Raw genomic sequence first — 27099 nt, forward strand, 5'->3', positions numbered from 1 at the left:
TCAGATTTTCCCAGGTTTTTCCCTCCTCTGGTCTGATCTGCTTTGGCAGGTAGTTGTGTAAAGTGGCAAACGTGGGTTGTATAACATTTTATGGAGGTGCTCACAGCCAAAATCCTCCACGCCTCTCCTCTTGTTCTTCCATCAGGTGCCAGGTTGTCCTTTCGCTGGCAGTAGCTACCAGTCTCTTTGCACACATCTCGTCCCATTATATTAAGGTTTCCCGAAATTTAACTCGATAAAATGAAAACATTGTTACAATTATCGAAGTGCATATTGTTGTGCGCAGATGCGCGGATGCTGTTAGCATTGTGTAAAATAGTGTATAGTGGCATACGCGTGTTTTTTTTCATTAATAGACACACACACACTTGGTGGTATGAAAATAACATCGTATTAATTTGTATGTATGCAAATCTTCACATACTTTCCTTGACTTTAGTGAAAAACAAGACCTGATTATTTTTAATGCCTCTGCAATGCGCTCTTTGCATGATGTAATGTATCTTGTATCAGGTGACAGATATGTATAAGCATAACAAAAGTTAAGGGGTTGCTCTGTGCTTTCAACAAACCTGACCTCATCAAACTGATGTCGAAACAATTAATAAGGAGATAAAAAAACATTTTCAGGGCTGCATGACGAATTGAAGGTTTATCAAGGTACACGGATAAAATTGTAACCAACTCAAATTGACTGATCATGGGGTCGTTGCATTAACCAATACAATGAAGTATTGGCTAACGTAATAAAGAAGGCTGCAAAGTTGGGCTCACGATAAAGAATGAGTCAATCAAAATGACATTACTAAGTAATTGAAGATATCTGTTGAAGGGACACATATGGAAGGAATGTCCGACATTTGACTCCACTAAAATTTCGGTGGCATACAGCCGCCTTATTCGAGCTCATTCAGAGGGCTTCTCGGCTTGGCGCCTCGCTCCCACTGATGTCCTCTTCTGGATGTTTCTTGACGAACTGAAGAAGCTGCAGGGTAGTTGCTGAAGAAGCTCCCAGCACTGGAAGCAAAATATTGGACATCTCGCTGAACAGCACGCAGGACGGCCAGAACACATCAGGCAGGGGAATGGTGTTACACAACTTAAAGATTCAATGTTTGAATGCAATTTGTAAGCGTATTGTTTTATTTAAGTGGGAAAGCCTCACAGGGATCCTGATTGTGATGTTGAGCTTCTTCCTTTGAGAGTGCAATTTTTTTCTGGAGGAAAACTGGCGAAACCAGGGAACAACCACGATTTGAGATGATGACAATACTTTTACGAGCACAAAACAAATTGCCATATTGCTTACTGCAGGTACCTATTTGCCCTGCAGGAGCGTGAATCGAACAGACGAAATATCTTGAGTTTGCCACTGACGTTTGTGCTACCAACCGGAGCTGCATGCCACTACATTATAGGAGCACCACCCCACTCCACCAAAGTGCATTACTTCAACAGATTGATTTTGAAGCTAGTTTCGACTTTAAGCTTTCGTGACTGCAGCTAGTCTTATTATTACTACTCTCACCGTACGTTTTAAAATAAAGTAATATCCAGCGAATGACAGACATGAATTATTGGTCAGGGTGAAACAGTTGATAGTGCATTAAGACTATGAACCTGTGAGTTCAATTCCTGGCCCTGGCTTAAAATCGTTGGCAAGTGATATTTGTACTGATCCTGGAACCCCCCCTCCCCGACACCGACCCACACTGACCACCATGGTGAAGTATGGTGAAGTAAGCCCTATGACTGACATGATAGGAGGCATTCATCTTGCAGTGGATGGTTGATAAAGAGCTCTGATTCGTATACATTTGATGAAATACACAATGATCATTGACAAACTCTTTTTCATCTAGTATACAACATAGCATAGCATCGTAAGACAATGGCACGTTTCCAGGAGTAACAATGCAATAATGTAGTCAGTAAAGTAGTTTAAAATATTTCTTAATATACTGTCAAAGTAATTTGTACTGTACTGATATTATATTAAATTGGCCAAAAGTAAATTTAGTCGGTAAATACCTAAATAAATATGGTATATAAAAAAAAAATGCAATGGTCTTCAATGGTTGTCTCTGAAAACGAATTCAGAGGTGGTCAGGTGGCTCAGAAGTCGGAGCACTGAACCAGTACCACTGGGACCTCAGGGCTGCCACCTATGATCACGCCACGGCAGAGGTCGCAAACGGGTTTTGATTCCTTACCCGTACCCAGCCGCACCAGGGTCGCAAACAGGTACCCGTACCCGGCCGGGTACAGGTAGCCGGGTATCGGGTAGGGTACGGGTATCGGGTACCCGGTTGCGACCTCTGCGCCACGGTGGCGAGATGTTAACTCCTTCGCCTGGTATGCATGAGGTTGTGGGTTCGATCCCCCAACCCTGACGCCTGTATATTTGGAGTTTGAATGTTCTCCCCACGGTCGCGTGAAAATTTCTCCAGGTCCCTCCGGTTTTTCCCTCCAAATTTACGTGATAATCCACTTCGTTGAGCTATCATTTGTGGCCAGATCGCTTCTGAAAAAGAGCTACATAGCTCAGTGGGCCTTACCTGGTAAAATATATGGAAATTTTAACGGACTCTCCAACATAACGAGTTGATGTTCGAAGCCAGTGGATGCCCCCAGAAAGCATCACATTACATTTGGTTATGTGTTTAATGTGGCTAAATTCTAGCTCTGAGAAATAAACATATCAGTGACAGACACACAAGTGTATGGGAAAGTGTGATTAAGAATGAAATGCCCCTTGATGGATATTTTTGAACAAGTCCTGTGAAAAACGTCTCTTCGACAATCATTCCAAAATCTCTGACCTCTATTATGGATACTATTGGTGGCGAAAGCAATACGTGTTAAACGGGGCTGCACTGCTGTGCAAGATTTCCAACATGGATTCTTCATTTCGTGAATGCAGATGGCATAAGTAGATTAACAAAATGGGGAAAAAAGTTCAAAATAACAACTAAAAATAGACATCAGTATAAGGTGCTTTCCAAAAGGGTTTGTCCAATCTGATGATTTGCATAAGGTGGTAGCAGTGTTTGAACAGCGATTAGAATCCTTCAAGGATGTTTATTTATGTAAATCCAATCTTACTTTGGGGGATTTTAAGATCATAGTTTGGGGAAACGGATTGTTGTGTTAAATGCCATATATTTTTGACCGGTTCAAACAGGATATTTAAAAACATTTGCATACATTTCCATTTATGACGTCTAGCAATGTACTATACCTTTGGCAAGTGGCTACTATATTGTGATTGGATGTCACAACACCATTATTAAAAGCTGCTATAAAAGTTTCAAGAACTGTATTGACTGTTTGAAGTTACTCTAAAGCAATGCGTATGGCCTCATATCTTATGATGACCATTGCAATCATCTATACTTGTAAAATAAAATAAAAATCTAATCTTAGCAATGGAAATCATTTGGCAAATGGCAATCAATATGTACTGCAATGTTACTTAATTTACTGTGCAATATTCATTCGGGTGTTATTTGGTTGTTTGCATTCAGTGACATTAAAATACCAACTAAAATTTAACGAGATTATTCTTGTAGGCCTCTAAACATGGAAATAAATGCTTTGTCAAATAATGTTTTTTTTTTACTTAAAAAAAAACACGCTTTAATTAAATGTACCCTACTAGTAATGGAAGAACTCCACGACTCCAGGAAGTGGCCCCGAAGCTTGCCATAACGTAAGGGACCGTGGTAATTTACAGCCAACGTCAGTTGAGCGTGGACAATTAGACCCAAGCCGAAACATAAATAAAAAAGATTGTTTAAAAATATTAATTTGTTATGATAGAATATAGTTTTGTCATCAGTATGACATAAGTATACCAAGTTTGCAGTCGATAACACATTGGGAAGTGGGTTAAAATTGAGGTTACGACAACAACAGTGAGTTAATTAGAAAGCGTGTAATAATAATACAAAGGTTGTGAAATTCCTCTGTAAGCGGCAGTGTTAATTTAGATCGCTATTTTATTTTAATGACTAAATTAAATCCCCAGACTTAAGACTTGACTAAAATTCTACAGGTTGTTTTGAATAGACTACGACTAAAATATTTAGTAATTAGAATAAATACATAGCATTCTGAGACACAAATGATGGCTCCCAATTGAGATTGTAGACATTGAGCATGATGTATATATTGGCAGAAAATACTCTTCTTCCCCAGTAGATTAAAACAAATATTATCCAGTCTTTAAGAGGGCATATTCTTTTCTATGGTTTTGAAAACTTTTCTTGACAATGTTATGGTTATACTGTACTGGTAGGAACCTCCTGGTTACACCAGCCCACAGGGGATTATTGTGTCCGTCGTGCAGGGAGGGGCTGGGTGGGGAGGGTGGGGCTGGGTGGGGGGGGCTGGGTGGGGAGGGTGGGGCTGGGTGGGGGGTGGGAGGGGTGGGGCTGGGTGGGGAGGGGCTAGTCACCCCGTGGTGCCCTTATACAACTCAACGTTTAACCTACTCACGTCGGCTTGTGCCCGCCCTCACAGTCGGGCATATATGCGGAATACATCACGCCGCCGTTGACCCTGGCCATTGACCGAGCAACCCAACGTTCCTACCAGCTCCCTCCGCAGGAATGTGTTTAAATACCTTCTACACTGCAGTAGCATTTCATGCTCTAAGCAGACTTGGTATTATTATTGTAAAACCATGCCCCTTTTGGCTTGAATGGGTTAAGCTTTTTCAGAGGGCAGGTTATCACTTAAACCATGAGCCAATTATTTGGACTCATATAACCAACATTATGTCATCACGTGTGTTTAACAAATACCAACAACCACTGTTGTGTTTTGTGTTTACACCTTCATGACTTGCAGTCACTTGCAAGTCTACAAGTTACTTTATAGAATACCATAACATTTGCTTATCTATGAAAACCAATATTTAGTAAACACGTAAAATGTTCATATTTTCAATGCATGTCATACATGATATGCAGAGAGTAATGTTGGAGATGATTTGATGTATATTATTTGCTGTCAACCGTTTAATATCGCAAAATAATTTATGCTAAGCCACCCGAACTGCAAATCTGACCCTCCCCAAAGCGTATAAATGCAAATCAATTTAGTTCGAGAAAGGAGTATTTCATCATTTCACACTGTGTATTTGCTGTCGTAGATAAGTGTGATTTGTAAATCCGCCCTACAAACATATAATGGATAAGCTATTTGTTCACGAGCTGGCCACAGCTGACCTCTACTCCAGAAGTAGTAATGACCTGGTTTCGAATGTTTGTTGACACAATAATTACCAGAAACAAATAAAACCCTGTACATTGCCAACACAAGTTCAGTGAACTTGGATAATGATTGAACTCTCCATGCTCAAACGGACGTGCAGAGGTGATCAACTATAATGGCAGCCCTGAAACTTCTTTTACTATGGCATGAGCCAATATTTTCAGAGGCTAAGAAGGCCCGTTGACACTCACCAACGATTGTCCATCAAGTGTTCACCATCTGGCCACACTTAAGACCACCGAACTGGATAAAATGATCGAACTAGGAATATAAATTGAGTTTAAAACTAAACTACTTGTATTTTACTAGGTAAGGCCCACTGAGCTATGTAGCTCCTTTTCAGAAGCGACCTGGCCACAAATTATAACTCAACGAAGTGGCTTATCACGCGGACATATATACCAGCCAAATACTCTAAACGCATGTTGATTATAAATGTCGAGGGAAAACCCAGGGGACCTGGAGAAAAATCCATGCGACCATGGGGAGAGACACCGCAAACTCCAAATATACACACGTTAGGGTCGAGATAGAACCCACGGCCTCCTGTATACCAGGCGAGGTAGTTAATATCTCGCCACCGTGGCGCCTCATGGTGGAATTCAACTGTCAATACATTTCTGTAAATGTTGCAAAACACATACATGCATAAAACAGTTCTAGCAGCATTGCTCTTAACTGTCCTGTTATAATCTGATACTCTTGTAGGTGCCACCATCTCTCCTACATCATAGATAAGTTGGTTGTCACTTTCAACATGTTCTCATCGCTAATTTAACAAAATAAGAACTCAACAATGTTTGTCAACAATAACAAACCTTTAATTCACGTTTACATTTGTAAAACACCAACAGCAGCATATTAACAGGGTAACAGCAAATAGTAATTCCGAACATAAAGCAGATTCAATCTATCCTGGTGCCCATGAATTGAGTAACCAACATGTGGTATTTAACAAACATGTATGCATTGCTAGGGAGACAGACCAAGATCAAGTTTGGACAGTCAGAAGATTAATCCATTAGTTTTACAAGCTAGTAAAAGGCAGTTTTTTAGGATTTAGTCTATGGCAATGGTTCACAATGATATACCCTTTAAAATTAAGCCTCGGGTATGTTTAGGTAATGCTCAAAATAATGCAATGCAGATATATATTCATGAACTCCAATAGCAAACATTCCTTTTCCCTATTTACTGATGCAACTCTGATATAACAAATGACGGCATTTAATGACAATTTCACGTTTGTCTACATGTTTAATGAAGTGCAAAAACCACGCGTAAATGTGGGGCAATGACTTCATCCATCGATAGGGCATATGCCACAAACTGCAGAGGTTCGTAGTTCGATTCCTTTAGGCCGCCCTGGTTATTAACGAGTGGATTAACCGTCAAAATATACGCCATTAACTACAGAGTGGATGTCATTGTGTGCTTGCGTCATGGTCCAAATTTGCCAAACTCTAAAAGTTATCCACACAATACCCAATGGGAATGACACATAGCAAATCACTGTTCCTTACTGGCAGACAAATGCCTGCTTGCAGCCCAGGTGCTGTGTCAAACTGTACCCTTTTAAATGTTTGAGGTGTGATGTAAGTCGCATATCGCACGTAGAGCACTCTGAGATGCCCTGGTGTAAAGTGGGTGATTTTAAAAACAAATCATAACACGGCTCTTCACAAATAAAAATTGAAAAACTAATATTGAAGTCTGTGATAAATGTTATGAAATAAATTGAGCATTAAACGTTTGTTTCATAGTAAAAAATATAGTCTCAACAATATCGACAAAAACATCTAATATTCTGTAATTCCTTGCATATAGTCATGTCGATTCAACTATCTATAAATTCCAGTACGGGACATAACTACCATACAGACTTTTTAACATGCTTGCTTTTAAATTACCATTTCTGCATCGGTACATCACCCCGGGTAGTTTTTATTAATTTCGGTGCTATTTTCCTGCGGTTATATCTTGATTAACTTTCAAGAATTAGTTTAATCACATTCGCTTCACTCCATAGCTGGTAGCAGCACACATGAAGTCACGCAGGTATCCTTTGTATTGCTTCATGTCACTGGCATGAGTGAAGTCTGCAATGACATTGAAAAAAATTATTTCATGGCACTGACATTTCATTAAAACAAATTGATTTGAATTGACATTTTTAAGTATGTATGTACCGTACATAGCCAACCATGCAAATCGGAGGTGCGGGAGAAAGACAACACACTAAACTGTTCAAGAAATCAGTCTCAACTGTTCAATAGGTGTGTATCAACACATAGGTCTCGAGTTGTACGGCGTGTTGTTCGGCGTGATGCTTGACGTTTCGCTCCACGTGCCGGGATCAGGTCACGAATTTTATGCACTGTGTTAAATCGGACCTGAATCTTGTTTGTTCAAGATTTTGATTATCCCTGCTATGTAATGTAAGGTGATGGTTTTGATTGGATCTTCAGATGGCTCCTTCCTCACGGTTGGGGTGATGGCTTTGCGGATTGTGTAGTCAGAATATCCATTCGCATTGAGAGCTTGGTGTACGTGTTTCAGTTCACTGGTCAGGTGTTCATGATCGGAGATACATTGAGCTCTATGGTGTAGCGTTTTGACGAGGGAATTCTTCTGGGATGGATGGTGGTGGGAATCAGGTTTTAGGTAGGCGTCAATATGGGTTACTTTCCTGTAGACAGAGTGGCTCATTGAGCCATCTGGTCTCTTTTTGATTAAGACATCCAAGAAGGGTAGCACGCCATCCTTTTCTACCTCCATGGTGAATTTGATTGCTGGGTGTATGGAATTGATGTGGTTGAGGAATTGTTCCAGAGCCAGTCGGCCATGTGGCCAGATGAAGAACGTGTCATCCATGTACCTCTTCCACCAGGACGGGCGTAGAGTGGATGTCTGGATGGCGTTCGTCTCAAATTTTTCTGTGAAAATGTTGGCCACAACCGGAGATAAGGGAGAACCCATTGGGGTGCCTTCAGTTTGTTTGTAGAATGTTCCATTCCAAGTGAAGTATGTATTGGTGAGGCAGTCTCACCAGGGCCGGTACATCAGTATTCAGTCCTTCTTGGACCAAATCTTCAATTATTGAAATAGTATTGGGCACAGGAACTTTGGTGAACAGAGAAACTATATCGAAACTAATGAGCAAACCACCTGGGGACAGTGATATGTCTTTAATTGACGATACCAGGTGAGCTGAGTTAAGAACAGAAGAGGTGGTCTTACCAGTGAATGGCTGCAAAGTCTCAGACAGATATTGGGCCAGTTTGTAGGTGGGTGAGCCAATGGTGGAGACGATGGGACGAAGGGGTGTACCTTCTTTATGGATTTTTGGTAAGCCATACAATCTGGGTGGTCTAGCAGCAGAGGGTTTTAAGTAAAACCGTTTGGTCTGTTCAATTAATGAAGCTGATTCAGTGATGATACTGTTAGTTTTTGTAACGAGGCAGTTGGTGGGATCTCTTTTAACTTATGTGTAGCTGCCATCATTAAGTAGGTCCTGAATATTGTTATTGTACATGTTTTTGTCCATGATGACCGTGGCATTGCCCTTGTCGGCTGAGAGGATGACGATATCTTCCCCCTTTTTTTATTGAAATAACTCAAAGCGCTCCTCCTTACTGATGTTGTTGACTCATATCTTAGCGCTTTTGAGGGTTGCAGCGATTTGAGGTCTTGTCACGTCTGCAGCGATGTGTCCCAAACGCGTAAGGGCTACATCGACCTGGACAATGATGTCATCCACTGGTATGTGTTTGTGGGTGACTGCAAAGTTTAACCCTTTAGCTAAAACCGACTTTAGACCATCGGAAATAGGGCTATTACTCAGATTAATAACAACCTTGTCAACGTCTAACTTTTTAATGTGTGGATCTGGTTTCTTCTTGGAAAGGAGGTTGAACTTGGAAATCAGGTTATTTTTACATTTAGCTGAAATTGTAGCGGCTGATGAAGTAATCATGTTATCTACATGTTCCCAATCAGATGTAGACATTTTTTTCCGTCAATATTAAGTGCAATTTCAAGAGTGTCTTGTCTACATGAGCTAGTTCAGTACGGAGCAGTCCAATTCTCTCTGAGATCACGGCAAAGCTAGCCCTAAACAAGATTCGTTTGGCATTCTAAGATGTGACAGCAGCAGAGGTCAGTGTAAATGAGATCGGTATTACAACTTAGAGTGGCGGCATATCTTCAGAAATGTGAGTGACTCAATCAGATGAGCTTTCTTGTCTCGGAGTTTGTTAAAAGATCTTATGGTTATGCGGAAACCCTCCCCGTAGAGGCGGTCACATTTTAATACTTAATACTTCTGGGTCCTTGAGTTTTTTAGATCAAATTTGATGCATACGTGTCGATTATGTAGGAAGATTTTTAGCAGTTTCATGGTGATGGCTATGAACACCATGTCATGGTCGCTTCGAATGTCGGCACCAGGATAAGTACATGTTTGAGCCTTTATACTTGATTTAAAGCACTGAGCAGCTTATATGAAATCAATCTGTTTGTGAACGTTTCTATTAGGGGAAAATTTCAGCCCAAGGGCTGCTTGCAAAGTCTAAAAGGCAAGCTTCCTCTGTCATTGATGGTCCCGACTCGACATTTCCCCACAACTCCACCACACTGTTCATTCGAGTTTAGGCCGATCGTGGCATTCCAGTTACCTTGTATAAAAAGACATCTTTTCGGTGTTTTTTAGTATTTTCCTGCTATTCATTTACTTTAATGACTTCATCCTCAATGTTTAACGTTGGTGTGTAGACTTGTATTTTCTGTGGGATATCTCCAAAAAGGGCCACTAGTCATCAGTTCCCACCAAAAACAATTATATTAGCACTTACGGGCAAATGCACCCTGTATCCATATATGTAGGATTATTTCAAATTGTTGTATTACGGGACATTTTGCAGACAATAGTATGAGATATGAATGTATGAATGTATGAAATATGCTTCAAACTCATCAGCATCCAATTAATACGTATATGTATATAACAGGTAGTTAAGTTTCAATAAAAGTCATTGGCGATAAAACATTTTATCAACGTATATATTACAAATTAAGTGACTGAGTTGTCAGTGTCCAAGCACAAAACACCCCACCATCATTAACACTGTCATACAACAAGTAAACATTATCGGTTGTGACACTTCTTCGGAGCCATACAGATATTCAATTTACTTAATCTATAGCCAATTATATATATTTGTTATAAGGAATTGATCAGGTTGCTAACTAATATTTTAAACATTAACCTTCTTCAATAGTCCTTTAATCCATGACGAAGAGCCAGTCACTGCAGTGTTACCCTACTCTCCATATTTCTGCCAGAAGGCAGTGGTAATGAAGGAAATTAGTATGTTCGGGATCAGCAAAGTAAATCTCTACAGGACAGAATATAGACATGTTCATACTTACTACCAATGAGGTTGTTAAGTTGGTAATTATGCTGCTTTAGTTGACAGCAGTTTCCCTTGGTGTTCAGGTGCTGCGCTGAATTATTGCTGCGTGATAAAAAAAAAGATATATACGACTTGTTATAACAATGTATAGCGTATGGGTTTTAAAATACATTCCAGAAGTATACAGTCGGTCATATATAGATGATATCTGTTGCTTGGCATTCATACACTGGGCTGAACCATGAACATATATAACGTGTGCTTTATGCCAGTGTTAATTTATGTTGGTGATCACGATGCACAGTAGGGGTGATAAGTTAAAGGTGCACCCTTGCAATTGCTTGCTCACACCACTGCTGGCAGAAGGGCAGCCAAAATTGAGGGAGCTCGGGAGCCCTTCTAGAAGGTGTTCGGCCGACTCTTCACTGCTGGCCAGACGTCTTGGAAGAGGTGGGATTAACCACACTTTACCCCACCATATGCGAACTGTCCATCGACTGCGGTGTACCAATTTATACTGCTGGGTGGATAGAGGTGAACAAATAATTCCTGGGTTTCAATTAACAGGGCGCTAACTATTTCGCCACAGCAGCATCCCATTGCACGATATCAACCATAAATATAGTGTTGTACAATTCACCTATTTTTGCACATTCTCCCGTTACAGAAAACAATGACAAGCATTTAAAAATGCATGTGTAAAATGTAAATTACATGGATCACATTACAAGTTCACATTGAACTATAACCAAGCTGCTTTTGTGACACAGTCGAGATTGTTTGCAGATCGTGACTATCCCGTACCTCTGATTAGCACGGCTGGCTACCTATGGTCCAAAAGTCTGACATACATACATTAAGACACATTCGTTTTCTAAATGTAACTGAAAACTATGACGATGGAAGTCTGTTTACTCAATGGGGATGACAAAATAGCTTCAGTTCAGAACTACAATGGTTACGTTACACAGTAATATATATACACATTTATACAACCATGTATAATACTAACATTTCTCTTGTATCCTCTGTCACATCAACTCCTGAATCATTCAGAAGATATTTTTTAGTCGTGAATCCATTTTTTTCTCGTTTTCTTTTTATTGAAATTTCCTTTGTAAAAAAAAAGATACAGAGGTTAAATAGCTTCATGCAAGACACTGACAATATACACTACTATGGTAATTAAGGCATTATGTAGCCTTCATGTTTTCACATGGGTGTAGGGTATGTTGAATTAGTAAAGTGGAAATGTCGATTTCAGAATTCAGCTCATTTTAAGTTCCCTTAAGGAAACGTATTTTGTTTAACACTCTTATATTTTTGAGTGGCTCCCAGCTGTTGTCTCAGTGATGCATTCTTCAATGTAGTGTAATTCAACGTTTATTCCACTTCCTGATTTGCGCAAGAGGAAGCTACTTTGACTAAACAACATTGAACTTTGCACACACAGCTGAGGAGTCCAATTTATTTTGACTTTGTGGCAGATCTTAAGGGCCACATTCAAAAAGTTTGACATTTCTGGACCGACCCACCCACTTCGTGAAGTTTCTAGAACCACCTCTATTCTTACTGCACAAGTATGGTCACACTATGACTGTGGAAGTTATAATACAGTAGCTATTTAAATAGCTAACTACAACTGTTTATATACCGTACCACATTATATAATGGTAAATAATGATTACTAATGTCATTGTTAACAATGTGTTACTGCTATTTATTCCGTATTATTTTATTAAATGCTATAATTTGTATCACATGTTAATCCTTTAAAATCAATATATACATTTTGCTACAATATTCTTTCTCCAATGAGCATTCAAAAGGTGTCCATCTCCTGTTTGAAGCTCTTTGAGCCAGTGGTGGGAATTCCACATGCCAATGGTGGAGCGAGTCTCTCCATAGGACCACTGTCGACTTCTTAACAAAGTGATATTCATTGTCGACCCCCTGAGAGTAATGATGAACTGAATCAACCCCTGTATGAGATACAGGTAATGAGAGTTATTTTGGAACAAGCAAGCATACGTTCACGTTTGGAGGACAAACACAATCAGTGGCCCTATAGTAATGTGCTAGTGCGACCTCTCGTGTCTAGGGCCCTTCACAACAACCTCGCTCATCCATCTCCCCAGGCAGAATTGCGAGTCACACAAAGTGGAATGTGAAAAATAGATGAGCGAAATGTCACGAAAAGTCAGGGGTGAGATCATTAAACCCCATTCACTTTGCTCAGTGTGGAAACCTGCAATTATTATTTTAAATATGTTTACCGAGATCATTTATAATACTATATTTATGACAGGCACTTAAATGGAATAAGAGTTGTATTATGTATAACAAGTTAATCCTACAAAGTTGTTTCATATTTTTCTCCAGTAAATATCCTCTTAGCTGCAGCCCTATTATCATCTCTCCTTATTATCCGGAGCCCCTAAATCAATTGGTACAAATTGTAATGACACGTGTGTTTTTCATGAGGATATTTTTGTAATTTTTTTTATAGCGCATGGTTCATGCCAATTGTATCTCAAAACGCTGTAGAATATTTACGCGGCGGCAAGGAAAGGCAACTAGATCTGGTGACAACAATTGTGAAAACTCTATGGTCCCATCTATAATGTAAATGTTTGGCCCACAATAATAGCAGTCATGTTTCATACTGATCTTATCAACCACGTTTATTCATGATTTAGATGTACAAATGGTCACCACAGGTGCTACATTCAGCCTATTTATACATCCTCATATGTTTATTCATGATTATATTTTTCAGATTAAAGGAATAATATTCGTGGACAGGCACAAATAGGATGCAACTTAATTTTAAGGACATGGACGTTTTCTGCAACCTCACCTTCTTAGTATGTGGCGGTGAATTCACTTCCCATATAAATGCTCCAACTTTCTTTCTTATTTCTAAAAAAAGAATACGTCATGTATAAGGCAAAATGTGTAAACGTTTCATTTAACTATTCGATTCAAAAGGACATTACAAACATTTGCATTTAAGTTTATTGAGGCACTGTCCTTCACGTACATGAAAAACGAGCCTCAGCCCACCTCTGCTTCATTGTAACGGCGACTAAGATGAAACTGTACAGTTGAGATTTTTTTTAAATAAACAATGAACTGTAAATAGTGAACCACCTTGTCAGGTTATTCACCGATAATTAAATGGTTAGGTGTTAATTAGGGGTAAGAGTAATTTTGACAAAAACACATAATAAATCTATTAATTGCAGTATCTTGATTTGAAGCTATTTTATACCTACGTGACTTTACCGAAAGAACCAAAGAGTAATTGCAGTATATCCATACAATCCACATGACCGGTAAGGATCTCCCACCAATTAATCCGGCTTCCGTATGGTGCAAAACAGCGATATGCCTGTGACCAAATCAACTGAAATGCATCTGCTGTCATCACATATTGGAAGCTAAGGAGGGTCGAGGGTGGATAGTTCTGGGATAAGAAACCACCATGCACAGCAGAGGCCAGTGCAGAAAAATCCATGTAAACTCTTATCTATAAAAATGCTAAGATCGTGGTGTTTGTTTCTGGTAACTTGCAATTTTTTGTGCCTCTGCTTAGTAAATGTGTAAAATAAATCTATTGGAATCTACAGATGGAATGTGCCTTACAAATGTACATTATTATTACTGTGATTCTATGCTCTGATGTCTACTCCCTGTCTTCACCAAAACGCACTGACAAACAGTCAAATATGGTCAAATAAATTTCGATTTAAAGCTTTCATGACTGCAGGGATTCATATTCTTGGTTCTTTCGGTAAAGTCACGCAGAAAGGAAATAATAAAATAAAACAATTTAAAAGCAAAACATAATAAAATAATAAATGAATAAAACTGAAAAAATTCACATTTAATTTATTATGTTGAATTTTTATTATTTCCCTTCTACGTGACTTTACCGAAAGAACCAAGACTATGGTCAAATATCTCCCTTGACCTGCATGGCGTGTGGAGGCAAAAATCCAGCAGTGGGTTAGTAAAAGGGCTGTGTATGTGTAGCAATATAATTAAATATTCACATACCATATTCATGATGTAACTACCTTACAGCCATGCAAAATGTGGGTTAGAAATATTTTTCAACTTTATGAATGTAAGGGAAATTTCCATCTGATAACAATCCATAAATAGTAATATCTGAATGCCATGTTAAATAAACAACGTTGAACATGAAAGGTCAAACTAAGAGTATGAAGTGGTAAAAACACAATAAAATCAAGGGTTTTTAAAATGTGCACTGTAGTTCTCATACACGCTATAAACATCTGAAATATAAACCGAACCATGAAATATCTGATTTAGACAGGAACATGAACGTCTATTTGCCTCTTAATTTGCTTCCATCGTGAAGTTTAGCAATGAAGGAAACAATGAAGGATACACACCGTCATGCAGCTTTGCTGGAGGCAGGACATAATGACCAATTGATATATTCTTGAATGTTTTTGAATCCAAGCATGCAGCAACATAGCTTGAATGAAATACTGTAACATCATGCACTAAATACATCCAGGAGTTGTAGATTCTAGAAAAGAGAGAAAAATATTGCCTTTATACGGTTCATGTATAAATATTTGTTCAAGGAAATTAACTGAACAATACAACTTAGGTTAAATGTGTGAATGCATTCTCTCTGTCCCACTGTCTATAAAATGGGGGTCACAATAACTCTTGTGAAGATCATCCTTCTGGAAGATTTTGGAATAAAGTTGTTTTGATATTAGGAACTTACTCGAAAAGAAAACCAGCCACATTGATTCAAGGGGTTCCCAAAACTTGGCAATAAAAGAACAATGCTAAATGGATAATACCTTTGGACAAATTGATGACATCATACGCAATGCGCACACCTCGACTCCCCATGAAATTATTACACAAGGTGTCATATCGTAATGTCATGTCTAGAGCCGTGTGATGTCATATTGTTGTGCGGCTTGGGAGTAGCGTTATTAATGCTCAATAAATACTTCCAATTATATTCACCTGTTAGAAAGCATGAAAGATTATAAAGCGTGACATAATCTACGCATATTAATGATTTTTGTTCCTTGTTACAGCGTTTTCTTCTTGATTATAGGATAAAATGGGCTCCCAAATATATCCACACTTTTAGCTAAATTACATGTGATGATAAAATATCGTAGACAAACACAATGCCAAAAGAATACGCATTAAGTAAGTGATACACATAATTGTAGCAACTGCAGTAATGTTGTAAATTACACAAATGTAAACAAATTAGCGTTTTTGATAAAGTGGAAAGAAAATAGGAAATGCAGTTGTGAGTTTTGCCTTAAAGTTTTGGGAAATCACCTTGCAAACAGCTTTTTTAGGGTTTCATCTTTTGGCTTCCACCAAAATATGAATGCCCATGATTTCAGAATGACAAGTGACAATATAATAAGCATGATTCCAAATGTATATACATGAAACAGAGCCTGGACATCGTAAATTATAGTGACTGCAATGTTTTACACAACAGTAGCCTTGTTAAAGTGGGAGCACCCCATCAGGAATAAGTACATTTAAAAGTATTTTTTATATCATCCGTAATTCATCACTTATTTGCAATTGTCCACGATATAATGGGATGAATCCACAGTAACTATGGATAAATATTGTGGATAATTATACAAGACCACGGGTAACAATAGTATGACTGCACTGATCACGTTCTGACATGACTGTGCTGTCACCCTCACAACTGAGTGGAATTGGCTAAACATGTCTTGATACTTTCCTGGATAATTAAATGTGGTTATAGTTTTCAATTACAAATAATTACGAAAACATATGAGTTTTGCATACTAATTTTATGTGCAGTTCATCATGTAAAAAATATAGTGAGGATATTTTGTTAGGCCATTGCCAAAAACACTGACATCCCTACTAAGAGCAGATAAATATAGCTATACATTGAGTAGATTAAAGAGTTGTTTCGCTGTATGTATTTTTGGGTTATTCCGCATGTTTTTCAGCTTGGTGTCTGACTTTTCGCTCGATGTTTTGGGAGCTTCTTGAGGAACTGAGTGAAGTTCTTGAAGAGGATACCAGCAGGTACAACCCAAAACCACAATGGGGAATGATTTCAATCAGTACATCACTGACACCTAGTGGTGATGATCAATATTTTATAGCCCAAATGTCTCTTTTCATCGAACAAAATGGCAAATCACAAAGGCAACATGTTTCGGCAGTGTTGAAAATGTGAATCAAGTTCAAAATATGAACCCCTTCTTTGTATAATTTATCCACACTTCTTAAAATCCCATACCATTCCAAATAAACTAAATATTTTTTGAGGCGCATGTCAATAGATTTAAAACGCGCATCATGCTAATCTCTCACATTAACATAGCCACTTCCGTACCCAGTTACATGCTAATTTTTGACATTAACATCACTAGACCCAGCCACTTCTTTATGACCCTTGGTCTACACCCATTTCAAACCTTTTAAAACAGTCTGCATCAGCAGCAGACCATGCTTTCCCACCTTATGACGGACGCTTGTGCTGCGCCCAAAACGTCGTGATCTATTTTATTTAATACCTATGTAATGCGGGCGTAAGCGACCTTCCGGATGTGACGTCACGGGGGGTGGAGTCATGTGACGTGGGTGGAAGGTTCGGGTCCTTAAGCGGGTAAACCGGAAGGGGAAGGGAGTCGGGGTGTGAGCGGAAAAGAGTGAGGCCACGGGGGCGAGTGAGAAGAGGGGGGGCGCCGACGGCCATCGGGAGCCAACCCCGAAGATAAGAGGAAGCTGCGGAGTGGTGTGCAGCTGCAGAGGAGACAGCCAGAAGGGCTGCGTGTTAGAGGCAGCGGTGTGGCTGCCAGGAGGAGCTGCGGAGAGAGAGAGAGAGAGGGCTGCATGTTAGAGGCAGCGGTGTGGCTGCCAGGAGGAGCTGCGGAGAGAGAGAGAGACAGCAAGAGGCTGTCAGAGCTGCGGAGGGAGAGGAGTTGCAGCGAGTACAGCCAAGGGGGGCTGTGTGAGAGAAACAGCAGCGGAGCTGCTGTTGTGGATCAGGCCGACATTGGAGTCAGCACCGTGGAGAAGCTACAGAGTAAAGACAGCCGTGTGGGTGTACAGCACGAACCGAATAAAGGACACTGAGCCAGACATCGTGGTCCAGTCGTTTATTACACTGGTGTCGGAAGTGCAACGGCATGTCGAAACAAGTGAGGAAGAAAGTTAATCCGGCGCCTGCATCGGCTTCTTCGTCCGACGACGACGAACTCCCTCCAACCACGGATCCTGTTGGGGTGGTGGAGGAGAGCCCGGCTGAGGCGACCACGGGAACGAGAGTGGAGGATGTTGGCGCGGTGGCGGGTCCGTCGACATCATCAGACGCGGATCAACGATGGCAAGCGATGGCGGTACAACTGGAGGCACTTAAGGACGTCCTGGCGCATCTATGCCATCTCGTCGCGCCAGGGACGATGGATGATGCAAGTGGTGCTCCGCGGGCCGCCACGTTGCCTGTCCTGCCGCCGCCATTGCCCACGCGGCAAGAGGCCGCCATTTTGCGCGCTCCGTGGCGCCAAACCGCCATCTTGGCCACGCCGCGGGCCGACGCCATTTTGAATTTGCCATCACAACCACCACCATTGGAAGACGGCGGGAAGAGGAGTCGGAGTCGCCACCTTACAACGGTTAAAGAATTTTCCGTCGGTGGGGACTGGAGCGCGTTCGCCTGCCGCTTCTTGGCGGCGGTACGCACAGCAAGATGGACCGATGCGGAGGCTTTGGAGGTGTTGCCGACTCTCCTGGACGACGAATCTGTCCGATTCTTCCGTTCCATAACGACCGATAAGAAGGCAACTTTATGTGGTGTTTTTCAAGAAATGGCCGATGCTTATGAGCCACCAGATGATGCGCATCGGCGATTCGCTCAACGACAACGAGCACCAGAGGAGTCGCCCGTGGCGTTCAGGGGTGCGGTGCTGGAGCTGGCCATGGCAGCTTATCCTGAGACGCCACAGGACCTGCTCGAGCCTCTCATATTAGGGAAAATGTTGGAGCTGTCTCGGGATCTAGGGATCCCCATGCCTGTGTGTGGGCATGAGAAGCTAACTTCCCGGACGGCTGCTAAGTGTCTCGATGCGCAATTCAACCTCCGTCGCTGGAAACAAGTGACGGCGTGGACGGGGGGGCCTGTCAAAGAAGGGGATGCGCTGGGGTGGAACCCTGCGCAGGCTGTCTATGTTCCGGATGACCGGGGCCCTCAACAACTGACGGCCGCCTCCGCTCCATGGACGGGACGCGGCGGGCCGAGACCGCGCGCGGCGCTACCAGAACGGGGTCGTCAGGAGGCGAGGCCTGCGCTTCGGCGCAACGAGGCCGAATGTTTCCGCTGCGGGCGTAGGGGCCACTACGCCAGAGACTGCTGGGCCCGCTTCCCGGCTCCGCCGCAGCAGGAGGCCTCGGCACCGGTCAAGTCGGCTAAAGATCCTCCGAAACAGGCCGGCCGTGACATTGCGGGGGACGAGGGGCCCTGCTCGGAGGACGCCTGCCAGGTCTGCGGGACCTTCGAGCCCTGCAGCCCTTCCGACCCAGCTGCGGGCACGGTCACAGGACAAGCCCAAGACTAACTCTTTAGAGACACGGGACGGCGGTGGACTTCCAGCTGCGACAGGGGGATTACCCCCTGTCATTCCTCGACTTTCATCGCGTTCCCGTTCTGCGAGTGGGCCGCCGACCGTCCGGGACGGGCCGGCGACCCGCACACGTTCCAAATCGCTTACGTTTCGTTGATTGTTGTTGTCTTGTTATTTTTTCTTACAGTTGTATTTATTGCATGCTTTTTGTACGTTCGTTGATGTTAATTGCGTTATTGTTGTTGTTCTTGCTGTTACATTGTATGCTTAGTGTCCTTTAGGGGGGGAAGCTCGGTTCGCCGCATTACGATTTGCTATTGGTCAGCCGAGGTCGGCTGGGATTTTTCTACGGGGGAGGGTGGTGTAATGCGGGCGTAAGCGACCTTCCGGATGTGACGTCACGGGGGGTGGAGTCATGTGACGTGGGTGGAAGGTTCGGGTCCTTAAGCGGGTAAACCGGAAGGGGAAGGGAGTCGGGGTGTGAGCGGAAAAGAGTGAGGCCACGGGGGCGAGTGAGAAGAGGGGGGGCGCCGACGGCCATCGGGAGCCAACCCCGAAGATAAGAGGAAGCTGCGGAGTGGTGTGCAGCTGCAGAGGAGACAGCCAGAAGGGCTGCGTGTTAGAGGCAGCGGTGTGGCTGCCAGGAGGAGCTGCGGAGAGAGAGAGAGAGAGGGCTGCATGTTAAGGCAGCGGTGTGGCTGCCAGGAGGAGCTGCGGAGAGAGAGAGAGACAGCAAGAGGCTGTCAGAGCTGCGGAGGGAGAGGAGTTGCAGCGAGTACAGCCAAGGGGGGCTGTGTGAGAGAAACAGCAGCGGAGCTGCTGTTGTGGATCGGGCCGACATTGGAGTCAGCACCGTGGAGAAGCTACAGAGTAAAGACAGCCGTGTGGGTGTACAGCACGAACCGAATAAAGGACACTGAGCCAGACATCGTGGTCCAGTCGTTTATTACACTGGTGTCGGAAGTGCAACGGCATGTCGAAACAAGTGAGGAAGAAAGTTAATCCGGCGCCTGCATCGGCTTCTTCGTCCGACGATGACGAACTCCCTCCAACCACGGATCCTGTTGGGGTGGTGGAGGAGAGCCCGGCTGAGGCGACCACGGGAACGAGAGTGGAGGATGTTGGCGCGGTGGCGGGTCCGTCGACATCATCAGATGCGGATCAACGATGGCAAGCGATGGCGGTACAACTGGAGGCACTTAAGGACGTCCTGGCGCATCTATGCCATCTCGTCGCGCCAGGGACGATGGATGATGCAAGTGGTGCTCCGCGGGCCGCCACGTTGCCTGTCCTGCCGCCGCCATTGCCCACGCGGCAAGAGGCCGCCATTTTGCGCGCTCCGTGGCGCCAAACCGCCATCTTGGCCACGCCGCGGGCCGACGCCATTTTGAATTTGCCATCACAACCACCACCATTGGAAGACGGCGGGAAGAGGAGTCGGAGTCGCCACCTTACAACGGTTAAAGAATTTTCCGTCGGTGGGGACTGGAGCGCGTTCGCCTGCCGCTTCTTGGCGGCGGTACGCACAGCAAGATGGACCGATGCGGAGGCTTTGGAGGTGTTGCCGACTCTCCTGGACGACGAATCTGTCCGATTCTTCCGTTCCATAACGACCGATAAGAAGGCAACTTTATGTGGTGTTTTTCAAGAAATGGCCGATGCTTATGAGCCACCAGATGATGCGCATCGGCGATTCGCTCAACGACAACGAGCACCAGAGGAGTCGCCCGTGGCGTTCAGGGGTGCGGTGCTGGAGCTGGCCATGGCAGCTTATCCTGAGACGCCACAGGACCTGCTCGAGCCTCTCATATTAGGGAAAATGTTGGAGCTGTCTCGGGATCTAGGGATCCCCATGCCTGTGTGTGGGCATGAGAAGCTAACTTCCCGGACGGCTGCTAAGTGTCTCGATGCGCAATTCAACCTCCGTCGCTGGAAACAAGTGACGGCGTGGACGGGGGGGCCTGTCAAAGAAGGGGATGCGCTGGGGTGGAACCCTGCGCAGGCTGTCTATGTTCCGGATGACCGGGGCCCTCAACAACTGACGGCCGCCTCCGCTCCATGGACGGGACGCGGCGGGCCGAGACCGCGCGCGGCGCTACCAGAACGGGGCCGTCAGGAGGCGAGGCCTGCGCTTCGGCGCAACGAGGCCGAATGTTTCCGCTGCGGGCGTAGGGGCCACTACGCCAGAGACTGCTGGGCCCGCTTCCCGGCTCCGCCGCAGCAGGAGGCCTCGGCACCGGTCAAGTCGGCTAAAGATCCTCCGAAACAGGCCGGCCGTGACATTGCGGGGGACGAGGGGCCCTGCTCGGAGGACGCCTGCCAGGTCTGCGGGACCTTCGAGCCCTGCAGCCCTTCCGACCCAGCTGCGGGCACGGTCACAGGACAAGCCCAAGACTAACTCTTTAGAGACACGGGACGGCGGTGGACTTCCAGCTGCGACAGGGGGATTACCCCGTCATTCCTCGACTTTCATCGCGTTCCCGTTCTGCGAGTGGGCCGCCGACCGTCCGGGACGGGCCGGCGACCCGCACACGTTCCAAATCGCTTACGTTTCGTTGATTGTTGTTGTCTTGTTATTTTTTCTTACAGTTGTATTTATTGCATGCTTTTTGTACGTTCGTTGATGTTAATTGCGTTATTGTTGTTGTTCTTGCTGTTACATTGTATGCTTAGTGTCCTTTAGGGGGGGAAGCTCGGTTCGCCGCATTACGATTTGCTATTGGTCAGCCGAGGTCGGCTGGGATTTTTCTACGGGGGAGGGTGGTGTAATGCGGGCGTAAGCGACCTTCCGGATGTGACGTCACGGGGGGTGGAGTCATGTGACGTGGGTGGAAGGTTCGGGTCCTTAAGCGGGTAAACCGGAAGGGGAAGGGAGTCGGGGTGTGAGCGGAAAAGAGTGAGGCCACGGGGGCGAGTGAGAAGAGGGGGGGCGCCGACGGCCATCGGGAGCCAACCCCGAAGATAAGAGGAAGCTGCGGAGTGGTGTGCAGCTGCAGAGGAGACAGCCAGAAGGGCTGCGTGTTAGAGGCAGCGGTGTGGCTGCCAGGAGGAGCTGCGGAGAGAGAGAGAGAGAGGGCTGCATGTTAGAGGCAGCGGTGTGGCTGCCAGGAGGAGCTGCGGAGAGAGAGAGAGACAGCAAGAGGCTGTCAGAGCTGCGGAGGGAGAGGAGTTGCAGCGAGTACAGCCAAGGGGGGCTGTGTGAGAGAAACAGCAGCGGAGCTGCTGTTGTGGATCGGGCCGACATTGGAGTCAGCACCGTGGAGAAGCTACAGAGTAAAGACAGCCGTGTGGGTGTACAGCACGAACCGAATAAAGGACACTGAGCCAGACATCGTGGTCCAGTCGTTTATTACACCTACGTGACTTTACCGAAAGAACCAAAGAGTAAAGACACAAATATGTATCCATGCTCTCTAAATCAGTTTGTAGGGGTTCATCATGATTGACAATCCTAAGTCAGGGGATACAATTCCACATTCCAATGGTAAGGCATAGTATTGCCACTGTACACCACCTTCCACTTTGCACCAAGCAATGCTCACTGTGTGATGTTTACCAACAAGGGAGGGATGATGATGTTGTTAAAGTCACAACGATGCTGCCATGAGTCAAGTGCTCTACTGGATGACCTATCTCAGCTGTAATTATTAATAAACTATTGTATTGCATTTAACAGATGATCACATCACCTGGAATGCACCCAATCTCTTCAGAGCTCAGAAGCTAAGCAGGAGCCTGGCTAGTTCTTGGATGGGTGACCACTGGCAACAAAAAAACAGGTGGGTGTTGTAGGCTGTTGCAGGACTACATTGTCAGCAATGGGCAGTGCAAACATTCCATTGTTTTACTGCACTATGCTCCTAAATCTGAGTCCTCCCTTAAACAAATCCACACCAACCAGCATTGTCAAAAAACCTCATGACCGGCAAAGCATGGGGAAGCCCTCATCCAAAAGTGAATTGACAAGAGTTGTACATGTACACTGTATTATACGTAAATGGAATCATGATGTCATGCACACGGTGTATTTTGTAAGACTGACGATGCGTATCAAATTCCAACAATGGCTCAGGAACACCAATTTATGAGCATCGCCCATCAATTGTTTAAGCACAGAGATCGATTCACTGGTGACTTGTTGATACATGCAGGAAACAATGTCATTACGTTTGAGTGTCAGTGCTGGTGGCATCATCGCTGAACAGGAAGTCTGCAGACAGCATGGAGCACAATTGGCCTCCCTTGGCAACTTGAGGGACCCACATGAAACACAAAACGGCCAGTTATTAGACGTATTATTACGCGTAATACATGACAGGTTATTAGACTACTGTATTAAACAACAGGTCATCATCCACTTTAATCACTTAAATCATGTGCAACACAATTGCCAATTAATTAAGCATTTTGCATAGAAAACATTCAAAAGTTCTGATCACATAAAAAAAGCAAGCTCACTTAACAGATGAAACATGTTTTTCCGAGTATTATAATATGAATATTGAATGTAAAATGAAAGCACAGCTGTATGCAATAATTAGACATGTGTTTGACATGAGTTCGCTTGCTGGCCATGACTAATATCAGAGGCGTGTGATATCTGAACTGTTCCTGGGTCCTCCCCACTTCACCTACCTGCACTAGCCAGCATGGTGAGAGCATGGTGAAACAACCCTCGTGGGAAGACGTTCATCAAGCAGTGGATTAACAAAAAGTTGTATGCAATCATTACCCTGTAGGTGTATGCAATCATGCATGCAGTGCACAATTACGCATGGGAATGATTTGCAATTACAGTATACAGGTTGAGTTAGTGTTATTGGCATATTTCTAGATTGCCATTTTTTATATTTAATTTGCACTTATTTGTGCAGTTATCCTTTTAAAAAATTCACTCAGGTCTCTCTTGCAAAAAACACGTCTCAACTGTGCCCTCATCTGGCGAATGCTCCTAATAAACTCGAGTTAGGTTTGACTTAAAATAATTAAAACTAAACTTAAAACACCAAAGCACTGTGCTATAAAAAAAAATTAATGAATATCTCACTAAACCAGCACTTACCCCACATGTTCACAAGCTGTTTGTCCACGCTGCTTGAAAACCATGCTCTTTTATTCGTGAACATTTTTTTTGGCGTCAAATATCTGCAACCAAAAATCATTAAAAAAGCATATCACTTTAACATTACAGAATATATTTTATTTCACCAAGAATGTATAAATATGCCGTGATATGTTTATGAATTAACTTGTACTGTATTGATGTTGTGATATCACGTAACGCCTTCAGTGCAAATGCCGAGCACAGATTCTCTGATTGGCAGCTGTCCATTTGGGAAACAAGGTGGTCCAAAACCTGAATAATTTGTGCTAATTTAAACCCAAATTTATATTTAAAATTTGTTTGTCATGGGGGGGAAACCAGAACCCAGAGAAAGCCTATCCAGAGCAGCGAGAGAGCACGCTTGACGCAGAAAGGTCCCCGCGTCATGAATCTAAACAAGGCCCTTCTTGCTGTGAGGTGCAAGTGTTACCACTGTGTCGCCCTGCCGCCCATTAATGAGTTTCAGATGTTAGGAAATTTCAGAAAGTAAGTTGACATGTATTAGCCAGGTATAGATCAAAATATACCATCAGTTTGCTCTCGGCTCTGTGACATCACAACTTTCTCTCTGCTGTGACATTATAGTTTACTTTGTCCGCTTTGACATCATATCAGAGAACGTAATTATTCTTCAAAATCTATGATAATACAGTTCCAGAGATAATTATTCAACAATGAAATTTACCCTATGTAAGCATGAATTATCTGCCATAAAATAAGCTTCAGCTCAATGAGCTTCTATCCTGAACATGTCAAACTGGATCCAGTGATGGTGTCACCTAAAAAAGACGCACTGAGATACCCTAGTATGATTGTATGTGGGATGAGGTGAAAGGAATGCAATCTGTCCTTCGTATATGTCTCGCCACATACAATATTAAAGTATTTCTGACACAATCCGTGAGCCGCACGGCATTCTGGGTGTGCAGAATTTCAGCAGCATTGATTCAAGACAGGCAAACTCTGAACCGTGTTCAAGGGTTTCATGCCCATCTGTAGATAATTTCAAATTACTTAAGATTGAAGCTCAAATATGAGATTTAATGAGTCAGTTTGACTCTACTCATGAGACCCATAAGGTCGAAGACCAGTTCAGTTCGCTTGCTTAATTCTATATTTATTGAAAACATTGGCCTGGAAGGGCAATAAATAGGTTGATGGGACTAAATATATTCTTTGTGTGGAGATATCAGAATGCACTGCAGAAGCTTACGAGTGCCAAAGGCACATTTTACATTCTTATGAATGAATGTAAACACACGACTTTTAGCAAGAACTGCCATGCACTTATTACAAAACATTGGCATTTCGCGCCTGAACATATTGCAAGAATATTACAAAGGTAAAGGCGTGGCACAAAAAAAAACTAACAGCAGTCCGTTGTGTCTTATTTTATTCAGTTTGAAGCTTCGTTAAAGTTAATCATTTAACGTTCCTTAAGAGCGTTATGGCGCTGTGTTCTTGCTAAAAGTCGTGTGTTTACATTTTTAAAAACAAGGGTTTTATTAACAACTTGGTTAAACTCAGGGTCGAGAAGTCCGTCATTGGCGCCTGAGACACGCGGCGCCTGCGTTTCGTGCGAGCCGATTCCACAGTTTAGTGACCGCGGCGTCTTTGACCGACAAAATGTAAATTGCTTTAAAGTAGCGAATTAATTGATTAATTGAGCCGATTTTGATACAGGCATGCGCTGCCATCGGATCTGAGTACGTGTAAAAAAATGTGGAATTGATTTGTCAACGGGAAGTGAACGAAATTTTGATTGCAAGATTTGACCACGACAAACAGAGGAATAAAGTTAAGTAAAAACGTTTTTAAAAAGTATGAGCTCATTCTTTGGGTTTTGACCACGACAAACATAGGAATAAAGTTAAGTAAAACCGTTGAAGAAAAAAGTAAGAGCGCATTCTTTGGGTTTCGTGTTTACCAATTAGCTTACGATGATTTAGTCACATTCCATAGCTGCCAACCCCTTATAGCAGTTGCCCCCCCACCTTATTACAGACCAACTCCGACCTTCTTGGCTACCCCAGTGCCCTCATAAATCTCAACGTTCATCCGACAAAGTCCCATCACAAGGCAGAAACATACATAGACGGAACATTGTAACGTGTTGCCCGTATTGAAACGGCTGTACGCCGTATGGACCTGAAATCTCTCCCTGTACAACAATACAGGTAACCCGTATGGGTTGACAAGGCTTGAGATTGCAAGGCAAAGTACTCCTTTAATTAATGTGAAATATGCCTTGCTCACCGCCACTGCTTGCGAGAGGAATTCCAACAAGGGGGAAGCTCTCGAGGGGGTAATTGGCCTACTCTTCCGCGTGAGTTGTAACGGTTTAAAAACAAACAATTGTTTTACCTCACTCACGCTTGACGGGAAGTATTCGATGCCACGCTTCGATTTGCAACTTACACTATGAACGCCTCTGAATTAAATCGCGTTTGTATAAGTATAATAAACTTACGTCTCAATATCGGTCAGCACTCAGCACTGACCCCTCGGGGTGGTGGGGGAGGGGGTAGGGGGAGGGAGTGGGACTCTCACGGACGCGGCCGAAAGATTTACAAACACGAAAAAAAAATTATTTTACAAAACACACTATTTTTCCGCGTTCTTTTGCAATCAGAGCAATTAATAACTCGCGACTGTAATTTTACGA

At 43.3% G+C, this 27099-nt stretch overlaps 1 protein-coding gene across 1 annotated transcript; it reads right to left on the reverse strand.

Moving 5' to 3' along the window:
• Positions 1-7172: 7172 nt before the first annotated feature.
• Positions 7173-26917, reverse strand: TERB2 (telomere repeat binding bouquet formation protein 2). Its single transcript, XM_078879492.1, has 8 exons — positions 26799-26917; positions 24393-24475; positions 23498-23579; positions 15119-15258; positions 13555-13616; positions 11707-11807; positions 10711-10796; positions 7173-7379 (listed from the first exon to the last, which is right to left on the reverse strand). The coding sequence occupies exons 2-8, from the start codon at positions 24454-24456 to the stop codon at positions 7288-7290; spliced, it is 627 nt and encodes a 208-aa protein (XP_078735618.1). The 5' UTR covers positions 24457-24475; positions 26799-26917; the 3' UTR covers positions 7173-7287.
• Positions 26918-27099: the final 182 nt, after the last annotated feature.

Source organism: Lampetra fluviatilis, chromosome 3 (genome assembly GCF_964198595.1).
Source record: "Lampetra fluviatilis chromosome 3, kcLamFluv1.1, whole genome shotgun sequence".
Classification (NCBI taxonomy): domain Eukaryota; kingdom Metazoa; phylum Chordata; class Hyperoartia; order Petromyzontiformes; family Petromyzontidae; genus Lampetra; species Lampetra fluviatilis.

What these genes read in the sequence shown, in the direction of transcription:
- TERB2 (XM_078879492.1), bottom strand. Translation starts at nt 24,456, where the DNA reads ATGTTCACGAATAAAAGAGCATGGTTTTCAAGCAGCGTGGACAAACAG. An exon ending in ACCAGCACTGACACTCAAAC is followed by an intron (nt 15,259 to 23,497) that starts GTAATGACATTG and finishes TCTCTTTTCTAG; the next exon opens with AATCTACAACTCCTGGATGT. An exon ending in ACTTAACAACCTCATTGGTA is followed by an intron (nt 7,380 to 10,710) that starts GTAAGTATGAAC and finishes ATGTCATTGCAG; the next exon opens with ACTTCACTCATGCCAGTGAC.